This window comes from Mercenaria mercenaria, chromosome 9, assembly GCF_021730395.1.
Source record: "Mercenaria mercenaria strain notata chromosome 9, MADL_Memer_1, whole genome shotgun sequence".
NCBI lineage: Eukaryota > Metazoa > Mollusca > Bivalvia > Venerida > Veneridae > Mercenaria > Mercenaria mercenaria.
In genome coordinates, this window is record NC_069369.1 from 3,488,726 (window position 1) to 3,507,616 (window position 18,891).

General features: G+C 32.9%; 1 protein-coding gene across 1 annotated transcript; it reads left to right on the top strand.

Annotated features, from left to right (window-relative positions):
* Nucleotides 1–6,019: 6,019 nt before the first annotated feature.
* Nucleotides 6,020–18,584, top strand: LOC128559371 (uncharacterized). Its single transcript, XM_053550716.1, has 5 exons — nucleotides 6,020–6,622; nucleotides 14,236–14,306; nucleotides 15,338–15,424; nucleotides 16,304–16,375; nucleotides 18,440–18,584. Exons 1-5 carry the CDS (start codon nucleotides 6,037–6,039, stop codon nucleotides 18,527–18,529), a joined length of 906 nt encoding a protein of 301 aa, XP_053406691.1. The 5' UTR covers nucleotides 6,020–6,036; the 3' UTR covers nucleotides 18,530–18,584.
* The last annotated feature ends 307 nt before the right edge of the window (nucleotides 18,585–18,891 follow it).

Below are 18,891 nucleotides of genomic sequence, written 5' to 3' on the forward strand. Positions count from 1 at the left end.
TAATAATGAAAGAATGCTTTCCAGTTGTTTGAAAAAAAAATATTATTTTCATTTAAAAGATCAAGCATCGGCCAGAAAATGGAAAAAATGTCATTAATAAGCAGAAAGAAAACGGGAACGCGGTAATGACGTCACCGTGACACCGGCTTCCCATAATTTTTGCAACGTATGATATTCACTGTTACAGGTATGGTGACACTAAATGTAGACTTTTTCAAGTGAATGGGTTCTCCTGAATTCTTGTGAGTAGGGGATAGTTTCTTTGTGACAAATAAATGATGCATATTATTTTTAGCTAAATCCGATTTCTTTGAGCTCGCTTTGAGGCTTTGCCTTATTTCATATTATAAACTTTGGACATGTCAGTTTTACCCGTTGACCCAATTTGAAATAAACTTTTAGCTTAATGGGTTATCCATAGGAACATAGTACAATTTTTCTTAACTTTGTAACGTAGCACTGAGTCTGTGTACCTGAAGCTTGTCTTGAACACAACACATTACAACAGTTCTAACATTTATTTTCTACGAAGAGCGATGCACAGTAACTTATAAATGTTCAGTCTAATTTCATGAATATAATCAATTTCAATAAGTCTTTTAAAACAGTTCTGTTTACTGATCTATTTAACAACATTTCTTAATTATAAATATATTTCAAACTAGCTCTTAACAAAGCTTATTAAGTTTCAGCTCATGAGAGCGGGACGACATGTCCCTTGCCCGTACCTGGGCACCTCCCTGATCGCAGAGTGTATTGAGTTTATAAAGGATTATACAGGAAAACACAGCAGACACATTATGTCTGACTTGTCAATTTATGAAATGTACAGTTTTCATCTTCTATAATTTTTTAAAATCTTAAACTTCTGAAAGAAATACCCGAAATAAAATACAAAACACCTGAGCATTACAGTACAAATTCCTTCCTTTCTTCACGAAAAAAAAAACAATTAAAAAAAGGTTGAAATGTCTGAATTGAAATGTCTTAATGATCAAAATAAACAGTAAAATTATAGAAGTCTTAAAGATCCAACTAATATGGACTAGCTATTATGTTGTATATTGGGGAATTGAATAATGTGTCAATATAACAGGGCACGCCAATCAAGGAGACAGGAGATGTTCCTTTAATTGTTCGTTCCCTTGCATACATCAATGAAATCAAATAAACAGGAATCCCTACTTGTTTAGGTTTCAGAAATTAAATCATATGATAGATTAACATAGCTTAAACATGCAAATAAGTTATAACTTGAACACAGAATTCATCATAAAAGTTACACAGTAAACATCATTTCATATGTGTATGTAACATTCATTATTCGATATAGTCCTATTCGCAGTCACACATTTGTACGAAATGAAAGTCATTTCCATTCTTCGTATTTAGGAAGTGCCACTTTGCGTAGGGATTCCATTCAAAGTCTGTGTTTTCACGGATATTCTGAATCAATAGGTACAAATACATCAAATTCTGAAATTAGAAAGCACAATTAAAATTCTATTTAACATTGCATGAAACTCAGATATAATGAAAGTTCATTAGTTTGTATGTTAACACATTTTTCTGCACTATGACATGTTTAGATTAACATTTTCTGAAATATTATATTAAGACGTATAAATATATAGTTTCTCAATCATATGCAATGTACTAGTCTAGGATGGAAAAATTCAATTGATAAAATATAACAATTTGTTGATAAAAATAAGTGATAAAAGAAATAAAGTTAAACAAATGCAATGAGAAATTTTCCATTTTGGTGTTCCCAGTTGGCTGGTGGAATTGACATCTACTGCACATAACCATTGATTCGACCATAGTTTGACGTTAAACGACCATGGAATCAGGAGACGGTGGTTCTCAATCCGTAGCTTAAACAAGTCCACTGCCATTGTTCTTTGTTTTGTCAAAAGGTGTCCTTCAAGGAGATGTTATCATGATCGTTGAATCGCCAAAACTTCATCGTAGCATATCCAACTCCATAATCGTGGTTTTCATTCTTCCGTTCACTAAAATTTTCTAAAGTTCTGCGTATTAATTTCATGTAAACTTTCAATTGCTTCAGCTTGTCATTCGATAATTACGTTAATTTTAATATTTATGGTACTGTGCATGCTATGTCCATTTATTACGTTTTAATCTGAATCGCAGTAAAATAACTTCATAGTAAGAAATGCAGTGAAATGTGTCTCCTTTTTTATCAATTTTAAATGTGAATGTTACGTTTATTTATCACTGTTTTATCTGAATTGCCAAGTTCTTGTTATTTCGTAGAAAGCCACTGTTAACGAATGTTGTGTTAGAACTGTCTTTATTTCTAAATCCTTCACCGGAATATTCATATGAACATGTGAGCATAAGCTATCACGCCTTTTTAATCTTCATAGTTCTTAATATTAAGTACAAGCTTGTATCAATTTCTTTAAAGTCTATAGTCTAAAATAGACAACGGAAAAAATCAGTATTTCACACAAGAGAAGAAACGCTAGCAAAACGTCAAATATTATACCGTATGACACCTTACATAGAAATAAACAAATTTGAAAGCAAACAAAACACATAGTAAAAATCAATATTTACACAAATTAATGACAATAATCAGTTATGATTCTACATGCATAACAACGATGGAGTACAGCATCTCTTTTACTTCACGAACAGCTGAATATTTATACCCATGAATGACCACAAACTGTTGTTTTCAATAAAACAGTCTACATACTGAACCTAGTATAGTGGCGATTTTTAACATTCATAACAAACCCCTGAGCCTATTTGTATTAATATTACAAATTAACATGTACTACATGTACAACATAGAGCAAATCAACTCTACACCTAAAGGGATTTTTATATTATATCACAACACAACGTCATCTCTAGACGAGGTTGACAAGCCTGCCTTGAGGCTACGAAACAAATATATCAATTCAGCTTTATAATTAATTTTAAATACTCAAATCGATATAACTGTACTCCGATAAATTTATATACTAGCAATAAATAGTCAATAAAATTGCTACCAAAAGTGCGTTAAATAAACGTGTTCTTAAACGTTCAACTTGTGCGAAAGCACAACATCTCTATAATTTTAATTATTAGTATCCATATCGAAAATGGACACATTATAGAGGATACACCATTTAATACTATTAAAATGGTTTCAAGGAATTTAAGCTTCCATAGCTTTTCTTTTACAATTACAATATAATAATGCACCATTGGGTATCAATAAAATGACTATTTACAGAATGAAATATGCATAAACAACAAAAAATAGGATCTTTATATCATACAAATATATACATTTGAGGTTCCCTTGCGTTTCTTTTATCATTTTGCTATTTTCAGCATTTTTCAGCTAAATAATCGTATCCTAATAAAATTTCTCCATGATTCCTTACGAATCTCAGCTGAATATAAAAGTTTGTCATGTACATTTTTGTTTAATTTCATCTCAAACTCCAAAAGGTGAATAAGTTTAATTTCTTGTTTTTAAAACCGAAAAAGCTTGTATTTTGTAAGAACTATGTATGAAAATAAAGGTCTTACTGTTAGCGGCATCACATCATTTTCAGCGTGTCTTGTATAGTTCGTGGCAGTACTTGCATATTGATCTCGCGACAACCCATTGTAGAAGTCCGACATCCTGGTCACGGCACCATAAAAGCGCTTGTAACGTAGCACTGGGTCTGTGTACCTGAAGCTTGTCTTGAACACAACACATTACAACAGTTCTAACATTTATTTTCTACGACAGCAATGCACAGTAACTTATAAATGTTCAGTCTAATTTCATGAATATAATCAATTTCAATAAGTCTTTTAAAACAGTTCTGTTTACTGATCTATTTAACAACATTTCTTAATTATAAATATATTTCAAACTAGCTCTTAACAAAGCTTATTAAGTTTCAGCTCATGAGAGCGGGACGACATGTCCCTTGCCCGTACCTGGGCACCTCCCTGATCGCAGAGTGTATTGAGTTTATAAAGGATTATACAGGAAAACACAGCAGACACATTATCTAATTTCCCGATCACTTAAGGATACCTACAAGTTCAACAAGCCTTAAGCTACTGAAGATTGTCAAATCTTGTCTGACTTGTCAATTTATGAAATGTACAGTTTTCATCTTCTATAATTTTTTAAAATCTTAAACTTCTGAAAGAAATACCCGAAATAAAATACAAAACACCTGAGCATTACAGTACAACTTTTAGTAGTCATCTCCCTTTTGGTCAGAAGTAAAAGTACGTTATGAACTTAGGGGTTATATGCAAACTGTCTAACTCGTTTTTATTTTTATGATATCTTGTTTAAATGGTGATTCTTGATATTTGCAGCTTTTGTCTGTGATACCTAATTTAATTGTTTGTCTTGTTTGTATTGTATATCGTGTACTATGTCCTAAAATAAATAATGATAATAATAATTTTCTTTTGATTTCTATTCAGCAGGGGTGTCAGACGTTTCACCCCCAAGACTGTTCCTCCCAAGACTTTTCCTCCCAAGACTTTTCACCCCCAATTTGGGGGTGAAAAGTCTGATGTTTTATAGCATATGAAGACTTTTCACCCCCAATTTTTATTATTAAATATGATTATAATGTTTTTTTGCGGGAGGGGGTTGTATAGTTATGAATAATTTCATATGTATTATAATACATACATTAATACATTAAAAAAAATTTTTTTTATGTTTGTTAATAAGGATGACCATAAACTTTAAACATAAGTTATTTACAAGGTTATCTTTTAATCCATTTGTTTGTTCAATGATTGAAAATGTGACTTTGATGATTAAAGGTACTTTTGATAATAGTTACAAAACTTAAAAAATATTTTGATCCCTTTGTTTGATGTAAATAAAAGTACATTTGATAATAATAACTACAAAGTAAAATATTTTATTGATGTTAAAATTAGCCTTGTTGTTCAAGGTTTGAACGTTTGCTATCAATTAACAATGTTGTAACATAAAAAAAAAATACATTGCTAAAAGCCGCTATCAAATAATTTACATCATAGTATAGAAATATATAAATATTTGCAAATTTTGTACAATAAATTATCAATGGTAAAAAATAAGATTGAATAAAAAATTGACCCATTTGTCTTGTTTGTTATATTGTGAGAAAATAAATTATATAAGTCAATCAGGTGTTGATTTGGCTGATTAAAACAAAGTTTGGGGATTTTCGGACTTTAATTAATTTTGTCCAAATATTACGCTGAATTACGATAGACTCTGTAGATTTTGTAACATGAACCAAGTAGAATCTGAATATCATTTTCTTTTGATATGCTCTAAATACAGTGTCTTACGAGTAAAATATTTATCTATTTATTAGCCAGTTAATCCATTTATATTTTAACACTTATTCCTGTCAATCAAAAGGTGTTGATTAAATCACAACACCTATGAAGAGTTTAAAATATTGACTATTTCTGTCAATCAAAAGGTGTTGATTAAACACAACACATGCGATGAGTTTAAAATATTGACCTACAATGAAATGAATGACTTTCAAATTGTAATATTAGTTTATGTATAATACATAAATAATTTATTATTTCAGTCTCATCAGCATACATAAATAACATCACAGTACATACATGTATTACATATAATAACATTAATTAACATATCGAATGCTGCCACTCAATACTGAGTTACCTGAGACTATTTATCTTGTTAAATATATAAAAATATATCATAAAAATAAATTCCACATCATATTGCTTAAAAAATAAAAATATACCCTCTAATTCTAACCTCTAGTTAATATTTACATCTACTATTGTAATCTAAGGCTACTCATATTTTTCATAATTATATTACATAATTAAAACTTTAATCCATTTGAATAACATAGAAAAAAATATAATCATTTAGTAGTCTCAACAATCTGACATTAAGGGTGGCCGATTATTTAGTGTGATCATGCTTCTGGCCAATTTGCTGGAATTAGTGGTATAAAACCTAATTTTCAAATTATCTCCCCTATTTCCTGTCAAGAGTCTAGTATGAAAAACTGTTTAAAAGAAAAAATGAGCGATAATTTGCAATCAGATGATATGCAAGAAGCTGATCTTGGTCTTGGCGATGGACTCAAACCAGGAGGACTCACAATTTTATCAAATGAACCTCACAACCCTTCTGAAGACCGTTTGTTGTCAAAAGTGTCAAATAATTCGGATAGGAACAGTCACTCAGGCTGCAGTTGTTCAGAGGATTCCGAGGAAGAATTTGAGCTCTCATTAATGCCTATACAACAAATACATGATCTCAAAACACAGTATTCTCACTTAGTGCCAAAATCTAGTCGTTGCAGTGAAACTTTTAGTGGAAAGGATGAAGAAATTCTGATTTATGATGAAAGATATTTTTGCGAGAAACCAAAAACTTCGAATTGTCAGGACCAAGGCTCTGAAAAAGAAAGCAAAGCAGAGGAAAAGGGCTCTGACTTTCCATCATATGCAGATGTAACATATGGGACATCTATTCGGCAACAGAAAGAATTGTTTAATCGAAACATTGAAGAAATAAGAAAAAAGATGAATGTCTCAATACCAAATTCAAATATGTCTCCAGAGCAAGATAAAATGAAAGGTTTAGGATTTCATATTGTATTTCATTAATAAGTCTGAGTCATAGATGTATAGTAATAAGATGCACAGAGTAATATTGTCAGTTATACGGGGATATAAGTTAGGCAGTAGCTAGAGAACCGGAATCGGTTCCCTAGACAGTGAACTTATTCGTCCGGAACCGGTTCTCTAGCTGAAGTACCTTGCGTAGGCTAGGGAACCGGAATTTTACTTTTATGCATAAAGCTGCCAAAATTCACTGAGTTTCTTTTGGTAAGTATTATGCATGTTATTATCTTATTAAATTTAACATTTCAATTTTCAGCAAGCAATGCACTTTCATTTATCTGTGTTTACCGTGTCTCCAAAAGTGTACTCGCCGCATACTGTACGCCATATTGGAATGATAAAATTAACTAGTACGAATGAATGCGGAAATAGTCAGCATTGGAGCAAGCCAAAATAAACTTGAAATGTAAAATTAAAAGGTTTAAAACAATAAAACTTCATTAAAAGAAACATTTAAAACAAATTATGTTATTTCTGTTAATTAGTATTGATCACATATCTTTGAACATGAAATGCCGAAGTGTTACAAACTGATCAAAGAATCTACATGGAGTTTTAATGACAGTTAAATTAGTTTGTACATCTATAAACACGTAATGACACAAATACAAATCAGTATTATTTTATATTCAAATAATTTTTACATAGTACATGTTGAAAGCAAATAAAATTTAAAAACCGGAAAGTGAGTTTTCCCGCATTTATTCATATACTAGTTTTTATCATTCTAATATGGCAGACAGTAATCGCAGATAAACGCAAGGACACGGTAAAATTAATTAAGATAACAACATGCATGACATTTACCAAGAAACAAAGTGGATTTTGGCAGCATTATGCATAGAAATAAAATTCCGGTTCCCTAGCCTATGCACGCTATTTTGGTTAGAATACCGGTTCCGGACGAATAAGTTCGCTGTCTAGGGAACCGATTCCGGTTCTCTAGCCAATGCCTATAAGTTAATGCACATAGATTGAGTTTTAAGTTGAATAAGTATCAGTCTTCAAAGTCATTTGCCAAGTTAGCAAACTAAAATCTATTGGGATTTCTGATACTTTTTTTGTCAAGCATGTTGTAGTGGACCATTTACAGCATTCCCATTCTTGCTAAAACTCGGGTAATTCCCACATTAATGTAACTTGTACACAAGTTTTTAAAATCCCCGGGTACAATGTATGTGTAAAAATCTGACAGAAAATACATTGTTGATCAGTTATTCAGTAAAGAACCGAAATTCAAGCAACCCAACTTTTTTTATCCACACACGCAAATTACAGCAATTCAGACTGTTGACAATGTGTTAGGTGTCAAGACAAGTTGAATTTACATGCTGATTGTATAATTTACCACTTCAGGTACTTTTGAGATTTTTGTGAGAACTGTGAGTCTGACTGTGAATCAAATTTTTCATAAAACTAGATGTAATAGTATTCGGCCAATCAGCGATGCGGTTACATCTTTGACACTTTCTGATAATTGTGATGTGTGAGTTTGTAAACAAGATGTTGAATAATTAAGTGGTCAGCTGGCATTACTACACAATTATTTGGTCTCCATTATAAAAGAAAGACTAGTAAGCTGTTAAGATAAGATTAAGATAAATTTTATTTTAAGTCGGCAAGACAGAGAAACAATACAACATAAGCGACAAGCGCTTTTTAACCGACTATATATAACAAAGATAAACAGTTGAAACATATAGTAAGCAAGCTGTAAAATAAGTGATAGGGTTATACAAAATTACATGTAACAGTACAACATAAAGTTAAACCTGTGAAAGATCTGCTGCTTTTGACCAAAAGCCTAAGAAGTACTTAAGATAAACATGAAATAAAAAACTGACAGGCAAAACTGGTGCAAAAAGCTAAATAAAAAATATGCTAAACGAGAATATCACCTTACATCAGATCTGAAATGAACTGAGCAGCAGCTCCTTCACAGTAGCACATAAAACATAGCATGAAAATAAGATGCAATAATGACAATAGCACATAGAGAACATAAAATGCATGCAAATTATTACATAAAAATAATAGAAAAGAAAAGTGTGCAACTAAAGCAACAAAACAAAGAAACCAACTAAAGCAGCTAAACATGGAGAACAAGGCATAGATCTATGTTGACTATACAGGGAAACAAGGTATACAGAAAGTAGGTAAAGCATGCTAAGCAAGACAAGTATTGACAACACAATGCAAAAAGCACAGCAAGTAACTAAAGCAAATAAACATGGAGAAAAAAGCATAAAACTATGTCAACTACACAAGGAAAGCAAGGTACACATACTAATTGTAGCAAACTATGAGGAACAAGGCAAAAACTACCAAGCAAATAAAAATAAAAATATCAAAAATAAAAAAGCAAAAGACCACAATGAGAGTACAAGCATCTCAGAGTTCTGCCGAGGCTGCGTTTTTGCGCCATTGGCGCGAGAAAAATATGAATGGCGCAGCAAATTTCGCGTCGGTGGGCCTTTGGCGCGCCAGAAAATCTGAAACTCGAACCCGATAACAATCGCTAGTTTGCCGGTCTTGCACGGTAGATAGACATACCTCCAGGGGAGATCACTGTGATGGATTTGAAAAAATAATGTGTCGTGATAATTGCACCATGACTGTATCAAAATGGAAGTGTCTAGCCGTCCGGTAACCGGACGCCTAGCCAGCGTTCTAGTCGTCCGGTTACCGGACGGCTAGCAAATCCTCAGGGGATTTTGTAGTCGTCCGGTAACTGATTTCCTAATGAATAAGACATGATTTTATATAGTTTTAATGTTATTTACTTAAGATATCTATACTTATCTGCAAACAAAATTTTGTGTAAATACATACTATAAACATTTACAATAAATCACTGCATTATTCAGCCGATAAAATGGAAGTTTGCCGAACTTAATAATGGCGAGATCGACGTGGCGTCTCTTACTAAAATCTGTTCATCTGGAGGCTTTTATGGGATCGGAATTTTTAAATTTTAACAACTTTTTCACTGGATTTTTCAAAATTAAAACAGTTTTGAAGTACTTTCAATTTTCATATTTTAGTATTCAAGTATTTTTTAATGAATAACTGTTTTAAATGACATCTAATTTCAAAAGCGGCAGCGTGATGTTCAAAACTTTAAGAAAAACCGGAAAACGGGATTTATCCTTAATGTCGATATGGTCAATAGTTAAGCGTTCATAATTAATCCATTTTATTTTGAAATAATTATATTCAAAATTAATGAATGAATTACTTTTTTTAAGCTTTCCATTCTTCAAAAAGTTTGTGTTTTAATAATTAAAGTTTAGGCCTTTAGAAAAAAACATCACTTTTTACAAAATAGCATATGGACGTTCGGCGATCAATGTTTTATCATTTCTAAAAATAGAATATCAACGGATTTGTAAACAAACACCATCTCTTGCGTTTAATCGACTGAAAAATCAGATAAGTATTGATATTTTAAGTAAATAACATTTAAAACTATATAAAATCATTACTTATTCATTAAGAAATCAATTACCGGACGACTAGAAAATCCCCTGATGATTTGCTAGACGTCCGGTAACCGGACGACTAGAACGCAGGCTAGGCGTCCGGTTACCGGATGGCTAGACACTTCCTATCAAAATGGCGGCTGCACCGAAAGGAAAAGCGATTTTGCACAAATTTTTCAGTCCTCCTGCCTCTAAGAAAATAAACCAGACTTTAGTTACACTGGGGAAAGATACAAATAGAAATGATACATTGAACAAAAGCGACGATTCAACTACAAATGTCGCTGAACATTAAACAACAACCCCAGAATCACAGAGTGATCCGACCCCCACCCAGTCAAGTAATTTGAGTAGAGCGAAAAAGTAAGAGTAAAACATCTGACAAACAGAGCTTTCAGAAGAAGTTATTGGTTGAGTATACATGGTTAAGTTATAAGGAAAAGAGAATAAATGGCATGAACTTTGTGTATAATTTTACATTTAAAAAAAAAAATACACTTCTTAAATGCATAAGAAATGTAAAGTCTTTTTAATGTAAAATTGGTTCTTTTTGAATGGCCCCAAAAGTTTCAGAATGGCCCCATGTTTTCAGGGTAGATGGGCCATGGGCCCATCATGTTGAAATCCTCGGCAGAACTCTGGAATCTATATATAAAATTAAACTGGTTGGGTGTAATGGAAAGATGCCATCTGGTCCTGCAGAACAAGCTGCTAAGTATGTTTGCACATTGAACATTTGCAGTCTTGACCATTCCAGTGTGAAATTAAGCTTTTAAATTTATGAAAACTAAAACTTTTAATTGATAAACTTTGTTTATAAATTTTTACAGTCAAAATGACCAGTTGCAGACTGACTTTCATTGGGCAATTTTCTACAAATTACTTTTCATTTTTATGAGTCTGATACAGTTCATGCTAAATTGATGACTTTATGCAAGATACAGCAGCAAAAGATGTAGCGCGCATGTTTCGGATGGTTTGCTTCAAGGTCAAAGATCAAACCTTTGGGCATATATTGCTTTGCATTTATGTGAACAAAAATTCTGTATGAGAGATAATGAACGCTGATTCTGGATTTTCATGAGGCGTAGAAAAGAAGTTGTTTGTTTCCGGTGACCCGACCTACCCTATTTTTTTACCGCCGATCCTAAACTTTTTTAGCGGTAAAATCGGGCCACATATTTTTGCAAATAAGTATATTATTATTTTTATAGCTCTTTGCACGAATGGACTACTCCACCGATCGGGCGAGTGGTTTTTTCTTGGTAACTTTACCAAATTGAGAAATTACATCAGGCAAAATTACCTGGATTGACTGGAATTTACCTGCAAATCGTAAAAATATCAAAACGTCGTGCTGGTAATTTTCCATTCCACAAGCACGTGCACGCTATCGTAATATCTAATTTACATTGCGGTTACTTTACGCACAAAAAACGCGCATAGTGCATTCATTTTTTATATAATCGCTTCAAATTTTCAACACTGCTTGAGAACTAATACAGTTTGAGTTCTATAACAATTTTAATAAGATATCCACAGGAATGTAGGCAAAATTCTTTAAAAACGATCAAATTTTCATATAATGCTTTGTAAAATTTCTAACAGTGCGATCTTGATTATTTACTTCTTTCTTAAAGTAAATAAACGGTACATACTATGGTAATAAAATTCAGACTTTTGACCAGAATGTACAAAAAACACAATTAAAAAATCTTAAATAATGAAAAAGCGGCAGCAATTTAAATACATGGAGTAAAACGATTTTTGGCAAACAGATTTCTGTAAGCACGGCAGAATAGGTTACGTGACCTCGTGAACGTAAATAGAAATGTGGTTTTAAAATAAAGCAGTATGATGTTGTTGCGGATTTTAATAAGTTTTAAATTATTCATTGTACATGTATTTTTTGACACAACACTTCGTTAGATATTCTTTTCAAACAATAATGTAAATTCCTTGAGGGCAAATAGGTAGCAGAGGTAGGCTATCCACTATCATCGTTCACGGTTTGACACATTTACATGTCAGTTTATTCGGGATATTGCACATTCGCTTTAAAAAAAAGATAAAGAAAAAACTTTTTTATTGATTTCTTCTCAACAATTTAAGGAATCGAGAAAGTATGATTAGACAGTGATGTGTCACATGGCGCGAAAACATGACGTAATGCCATGACAATCTCGGGCAACTATACCGCTTTGATCTCCACTTCAGATGCCATAATAACCGACACACTTCTTTTAGCTCTTTGAGGGGGTGTTAATTGATGATGAAAACAAGGCTAATTACTTAGTTTATCATCAGAATAATTACCGATAATTGTTAATTTTTTTTTTTCACTTTCAACACGGGTCGACGTCGGGTGGATGATGATTATTGTGTCCATATTTTGGGACACGTTACAAAATAATCATTTTTCGGGATAACAGATCGCTAGTCTTCCATTTTTAATTATTTTAGAAATAAGCCCTGTTTCTTTGAGTCAATTCAAGTTATGACGTTTGGAGGTCCACTAAAGTATGAGCAGGTCTACTAGATCTCAGCAGTTGGTGGACCTGCTGAAAAAAGTTAAGGTCGAGGCCTGCAGAGGCTTGAAAAGTCAGGTTTTAGATGGGATTTATAGTAGTAGTAAGACGTTGAACAACCACTTGCAGCTTTTATAATTCACAATTTGGGCATACCAGTCAAAACTTCATTGTCTGGCATTTCCAGTTAATCCAGAATTTTAGATTGGGGTAGGGGGTGATGGTATAAATCTCAATGCAGATCAAAGATGCAAATCATATTCCTGGCCAGTGTGCTTTTACTTGGTTTTAGTTTGAAATATAAATGTTGGTTGTTGAATAATATTCAATATTAAAATTATATTATTTAAAGAGAGAATCCACAGCAAGATTTCATTCAAGTTTCACGTTTAATTAAATATAAACCATGTTCTCTGCAAGTAATTGCCAACTTCTCCACATGAATTAGCAGCGGAGAATGAATGATATAGGATACAACGATCCTATGACCACTTGATCCGTAGATCGTCTGCTCTACCTTGAGCTAATCGGATGGGCTTATAAATCTGGAAATGAAAAAAAAAACAACAACAACAAAACGCAAACATGTAAAGCAAATATTTATTTCATAATATTTAAATACACAATCAAATGGCATTTTATATTGCTAAAACATCATCAAAGTCATTGTACATCCGGGTGTAAATCAAACATAACAATAGGATGCATGTTTATAAGGTTTATAATCTCCCTGTTTGAAACTACAATAGTGTTAGGTTAAAAAAAAAAAAAAAAAAAAAAAGTGCCTACCTACCTACTCTATTTTTTTTGGCCATGCCACTGGAAACAAACCATTTTTTTTTATGCCTGAGTTTGTTAATATTTAGAAAACCTACATTGTTATCATGGTTGTAACTTTTGTTTTGTGATGTCGGGCCTTTTGCAATGTAGTTTCAGTTAGACGTTGGTAGTTACAATCCCAGGTGGATAATATCTGCTGAGTGTTAACTTCTATCCCTGTAGAATATAGTTTTAAAAAATAATCACAGGCATGCATGTGTCACCATGGAATAAGTCAGATATCTGTCTACTTACATATGACATATATATGTATACTGTGTAACTATATTAAAAGGGAATTAAATATCAAACCCTTATTTCAAAGTCTTCATTTTTGCCTGACATTGAATAAAAAGAGTGTAACATTTTTAACCATTATTTGTAAGGAGACACATATTTGAAATCATACAGTATGGACAAAGACTTTTTCTGTTCTTGGTCCGATACCGCTGCCTGCAGGAAAAGTCAATTATCAGTTATTTATAATTAGCAATTAAATAAAAAATTCTTTACACTCAGTTGCAGTTTAGTAACTTAGAAAAAAATGAGATGCTTCAAAACAGACATAACATCAAGTTACTTTCTGTTTCAATATCTAATACCAGAGAGAAAAGAAATAGAAATATCTTTGTTAAATGTTAGTTTTACATCTTATTCTGCGCTCTTTTAACACTGATGTTTTTGAATACTTGTCTACATCACAGTTTTGTTTATGAAATTTATGCTGTATTTTTTAGCTGAAAATCACAAATCCAGAAAGAAAAGAACATGTGAGGAAATTGCCATGAAGTTAGCTGAAACCTTGCAGGTTTATGTTTTACATTTATCTATAGTATTGACAGGGCATCTTTGATTTTGCCCCCTTATTTTTATGCCCCGAAGGGAGGCATATAGTTTTTGAACGGTCTGTCGGTCTGTCTGTCAGTCTTTCCGCAATTTTCGTGTCTGGTCCATATCTTTGTCATCGATGGATGGATTTTCAAATAACTTGGCATGAATGTGAACCACAGTTAGACGACGTGCCGCGCGCAAGACCCATGTCCGTAGCTCAAAGGTCAAGGTCACACTTAGACGTTCAAGGTCATTTTTCATGATGGTGCATTCGTGTCCGGTCCATATCTTTGTCATCCATGGATGGATTTTCAAATAACTTGGCATGAATGTGTACCACAGTAAGATGACCTGTCGCGTGCAAGACCCAGGTCCATAGCTCAAAGGTCAAGGTCACACTTAGACGTTAAAGGTCATTTTTCATGATAGTGCATTCGTGTCCGGTCCATATCTTTGTCATCCATGGATGGATTTTCAAATAACTTGGCATGAATGTGTACCACAGTAAGATGACGTGTCATGCGCAAGATCCAGGTCCGTAGCTCAAAGGTCAAGGTCACACTTAGACGTTAAAGGTCATATTTCATGATAGTGCATTGATGGGCGTGTCCGGTCCATATCTTTGTCATTCATGCATGGATTTTAAAATTATTGGGCATGAATGTGTACCACAGTAAGACGACGTGTCGCGCGCAAGACCCAGGTCCGTAGGTCAAAGGTTCTAAACTCTAACATCGGCCATAACTATTCATTCAAAGTGCCATGGGGGGCATGTGTCATCCTATGGAGACAGCTCTTGTTTTCACCAGATTTTTTTTTTGTGATCCTTTTATTTCAGTTTAGACATATTTGTAAAAAGTGATTGAATAATAGAAAAGTCATCTTAGAATGTAAAACTTACGTTACCAAGATCTATAATGAGAGTTGAGATTTTCGACTTTCCTAGTTCAGTTTTTTTTTTTTTTTTTTTTTTGTCAGTGTTAACAGATCAGTATGTTTTCTTTGCAGGAGGTCGAAGACTTGAAAATAGAGCTGGAGACATGTGAACAAAGGCTTGATTCAAAATACAAGGCCATCAATATTCTTAGAAAACAGGTATCATTAGCCAACTGTTTACAGCAATTTTATGCATATATATGACTGTGCATGCTGCCTCAGAAATAATATATCTCATTTAGTGATTTTTCGCTGAATAAATCATTGTTTGGAGTTCAGATGCGAAGGAATTATATCACGAGGGCACAGCGGGAGTGATATAATTATACGCATCTGAACGACAAACAATGATTTATTCAAGAGCAAATCACTAAATGAGATATATTATTTTGATTCTAACACGTTACCAAGGATTTTTAAGTACATCCTTGATGACATTCATTAAATATTTGCCCGTTTTCAATCGGTTTCTTTTCCAGAAAGCCGCTATGCCGTTTGATGCCATGACGTAATAAATGTGACGTCAGAACAGTGATTTGTTGTATAATAATTCACTGTTTTCAGCCTTCTTTGTTTAATGGAACAATGAACGGATCGTGTTAGAATTATGGATAATTTATAAGTTCTCAACTGTTGTTTGATATGTTGACATTGATTTAGGAAAAAGTTACTGAAAACAAAATACATGTAAGCTTGATGGAATAAATAATTATTTAAATACATATGGAAGGAACATTTATAGGTAATTTGTGGGTTTGTTTTTTTTGCAAGTCATATTTTTACTATTCGCTTAATGCACTTTGATCCATAATAATTTGCCTAGTCTTGTGAATCCAAAAGTCCCCGTTTGCTCATATTTGCACTATCATAAATAGTTTATAAACTTTATAGGTTAACAGAAAAAATAACTGTAATTTATATGAATATGTTTGGCAAAACTATACTTGTTGTTAAACATATAAATAGTATGTTAATGTTACTGATTAAATCTGTTACTAAACTGTGGGATCAAGTTTTAATACAAAATTGTTTGTTTAGGCAGAAGAAGCACAAAAACAACTGAAGTTTACAGAGATGTCTTCAAAGGAAACTACTTTAAAATTGTCCCAGGTAAGAATAACTGTCTTAAAGAGAACGATTTCAATCTGTCCAGTGACAGGTTAACACTATACTACTTTAGTAATACTAGATTAGATATTTTAGATTCAGACCTTTGTCACTTCACAATTGAATCATGTAGTACTTACTTATAATTGTTTTGCCCTTGTGGTATTGGTTTAGAGTTTTGTGGGGATTACACTGTTTACACTTGATATCACCCTCCACCCCAACCTCCACCCCCTGCATACTTCCACTATATACACTGATCATTTGTAGTGGCATGATGGAAATTTCTGACAAATGTTTATCTAGGTGCTTACCAGCCATGTAAATTATGCAGGCATTTGAGGTATGACATGCATGTTTTAACATGGACAAAGCCTTGCTAATACACATGATTACAGGCAGCAAGTTAGCTCAAAATTACTGGGAAATATTATACCCTAATGTAAAGTTTTATGAATGATAGCATTTACATGCTAATTAGAAGAAAACACCAACAGTCCTGCTCTTTATGTCAGATAGTTCTCTTCAGTCCTCAAGTGGCCTTGACTGGGTTTGATTTGGCTACTGTAAAAATTTGGTTACGGTTTCTTCACAAGGCTTTAAGTTGGCTAGTTTTTAACTTCACTATTCAAGCAATAAGTCAAGCTGTTGTTCAGATACATTCATCCATTTGTCAACCAACGTCAGTGTCTGTGTCCCAATTTGGTTAAGTTTTTGTTTTGTAAGCTGGTTACTATGTATTGACTAAGGATGGATTTAAACTTCACACACTTGTTCACTGTAATAATCTTACTGTGCACAGGTTTCATTTATTTGACTCTTGTTTTGATTTTTTCTAAACTTAGGTCCTTTTTACAACTTAGCAATTTTGGTTAAGTGTTTGCTTTTAATATCTCATTAACTGCTAGTGCGAAAGGATTGAAACTTCATACATGTGTCAACAGTGATGACATAACAATTTGCAGGTTCTATAACACTATATTTCTTTCTCTTTTTTTTTTACTAAGTTATGCCCCTGTTTCAACGAAGTAATTTTTTGTGTGTAATGTGTTATCTCAATAAGCATCTTAAGAAGAGAAAGTTCTATGACTCAGTATATTTGCCCTGCTTGTACTTGTTTAATATGTCTGTGCTATCATTACTTTAAGTTTGTTTAATGGCAAGACTTGAATACCGGTAGTGAGGCGTTGCTGTCATTCCACAGCTGTTGTTTAGGTAGAAGTAGGTCATATGAGGTAAATTTGTTGTAATGTATGACCAACTTGTGGAATATATAGGACTAAATATAACGGTAACAAAGGGAATGTAGCAAAAATAAATCTTTCACAAAATCTTCTGATTTAACAGTAGTACTGTTATGTTTGTTTTTTATGAAAATCTGTGTGTCATTAAAATTTTGAGACGAGTTCTGCCAGAATGTTTGTAGTGTTACACTAGAAGTGGAATGACTTGCTCATAGCTGTAATCTACTAAGTAAGGAATGACTTACTCATAGCTGTAATCTACTAAGTAAGGAAAATCACTGAAGAATATGCTCCTTTTCTGTCTTACAACATCACTAATATTTCTTCTTCGAACTTCATCATTTCCTCTGTATTTTCTTTCTTTGAAATCACAAGTAGTTATTTGGGCACTACCTTTTGTGGATTTCCCGGTTGAGTCAATCCACAAATTTTAATCCCAATGAACAAGTATAGTTCCCACTAATTTTGTGTTCAAAAGTTGATATCCAAAACCATTTCAATGATTTCGTCAGCTATTTTGGCTCTAACCACCAAGTCTCATACCTGCGAAATTAAATGGTTTCATCTTATATATATATATGTTAATTGAACTGCTGATTTATTCTTGTAAACAATCTTTATTTCCTGTTTGAACTAACATGTTAGAGAATTGAAATAAATTAGTCATAAATCTTTACTGTGATAATGCTCTGTTCAGCTTTTCTAAACTTCTACTATGGTAGAAGTATAGTCAGTATGTACGTGAATGTATATTTGCAACTTACATCCTGTATGTTTACTTGAATGCGCAGTGATCTCTATATTGCATGTTGCATGGTATCAGGAGATATGTGAGTTGCAGTTTGAAGTTGAACGTCAAGAGAATACACTGTTGGATAGCCAGGAAGTGTGGGCTCAAAGATTTGATAGGTAAGATTATTAACAGCTTAGAATCAGTATTGATGTAAGGTAGCTTGAAGCATAGAAAATGTAAGGAAAGCAGCCAAAATAAGCTTAATCTAGTACCATTCACTAATTGGTACAGTTAACAGCTTCTGAGCAGTGTTTTTAAAATGACCAAAGTTACTGAAATCATGTAGTTGCCCAGAATTGAAAACTTCAGTTTTTGATCTGATTTTGGCTAGAATGATTACATCTGATTTTCATCATGGTTAATCAGGGGTCAGGCATTTTTTGATGCAGAAATTTTGACTGTTTCCCAGCACTATATCATGTATATATATATATCAGAGAAACCTTATTGGGCATTTCATCCTTGTTATTTACTGAGAGTAT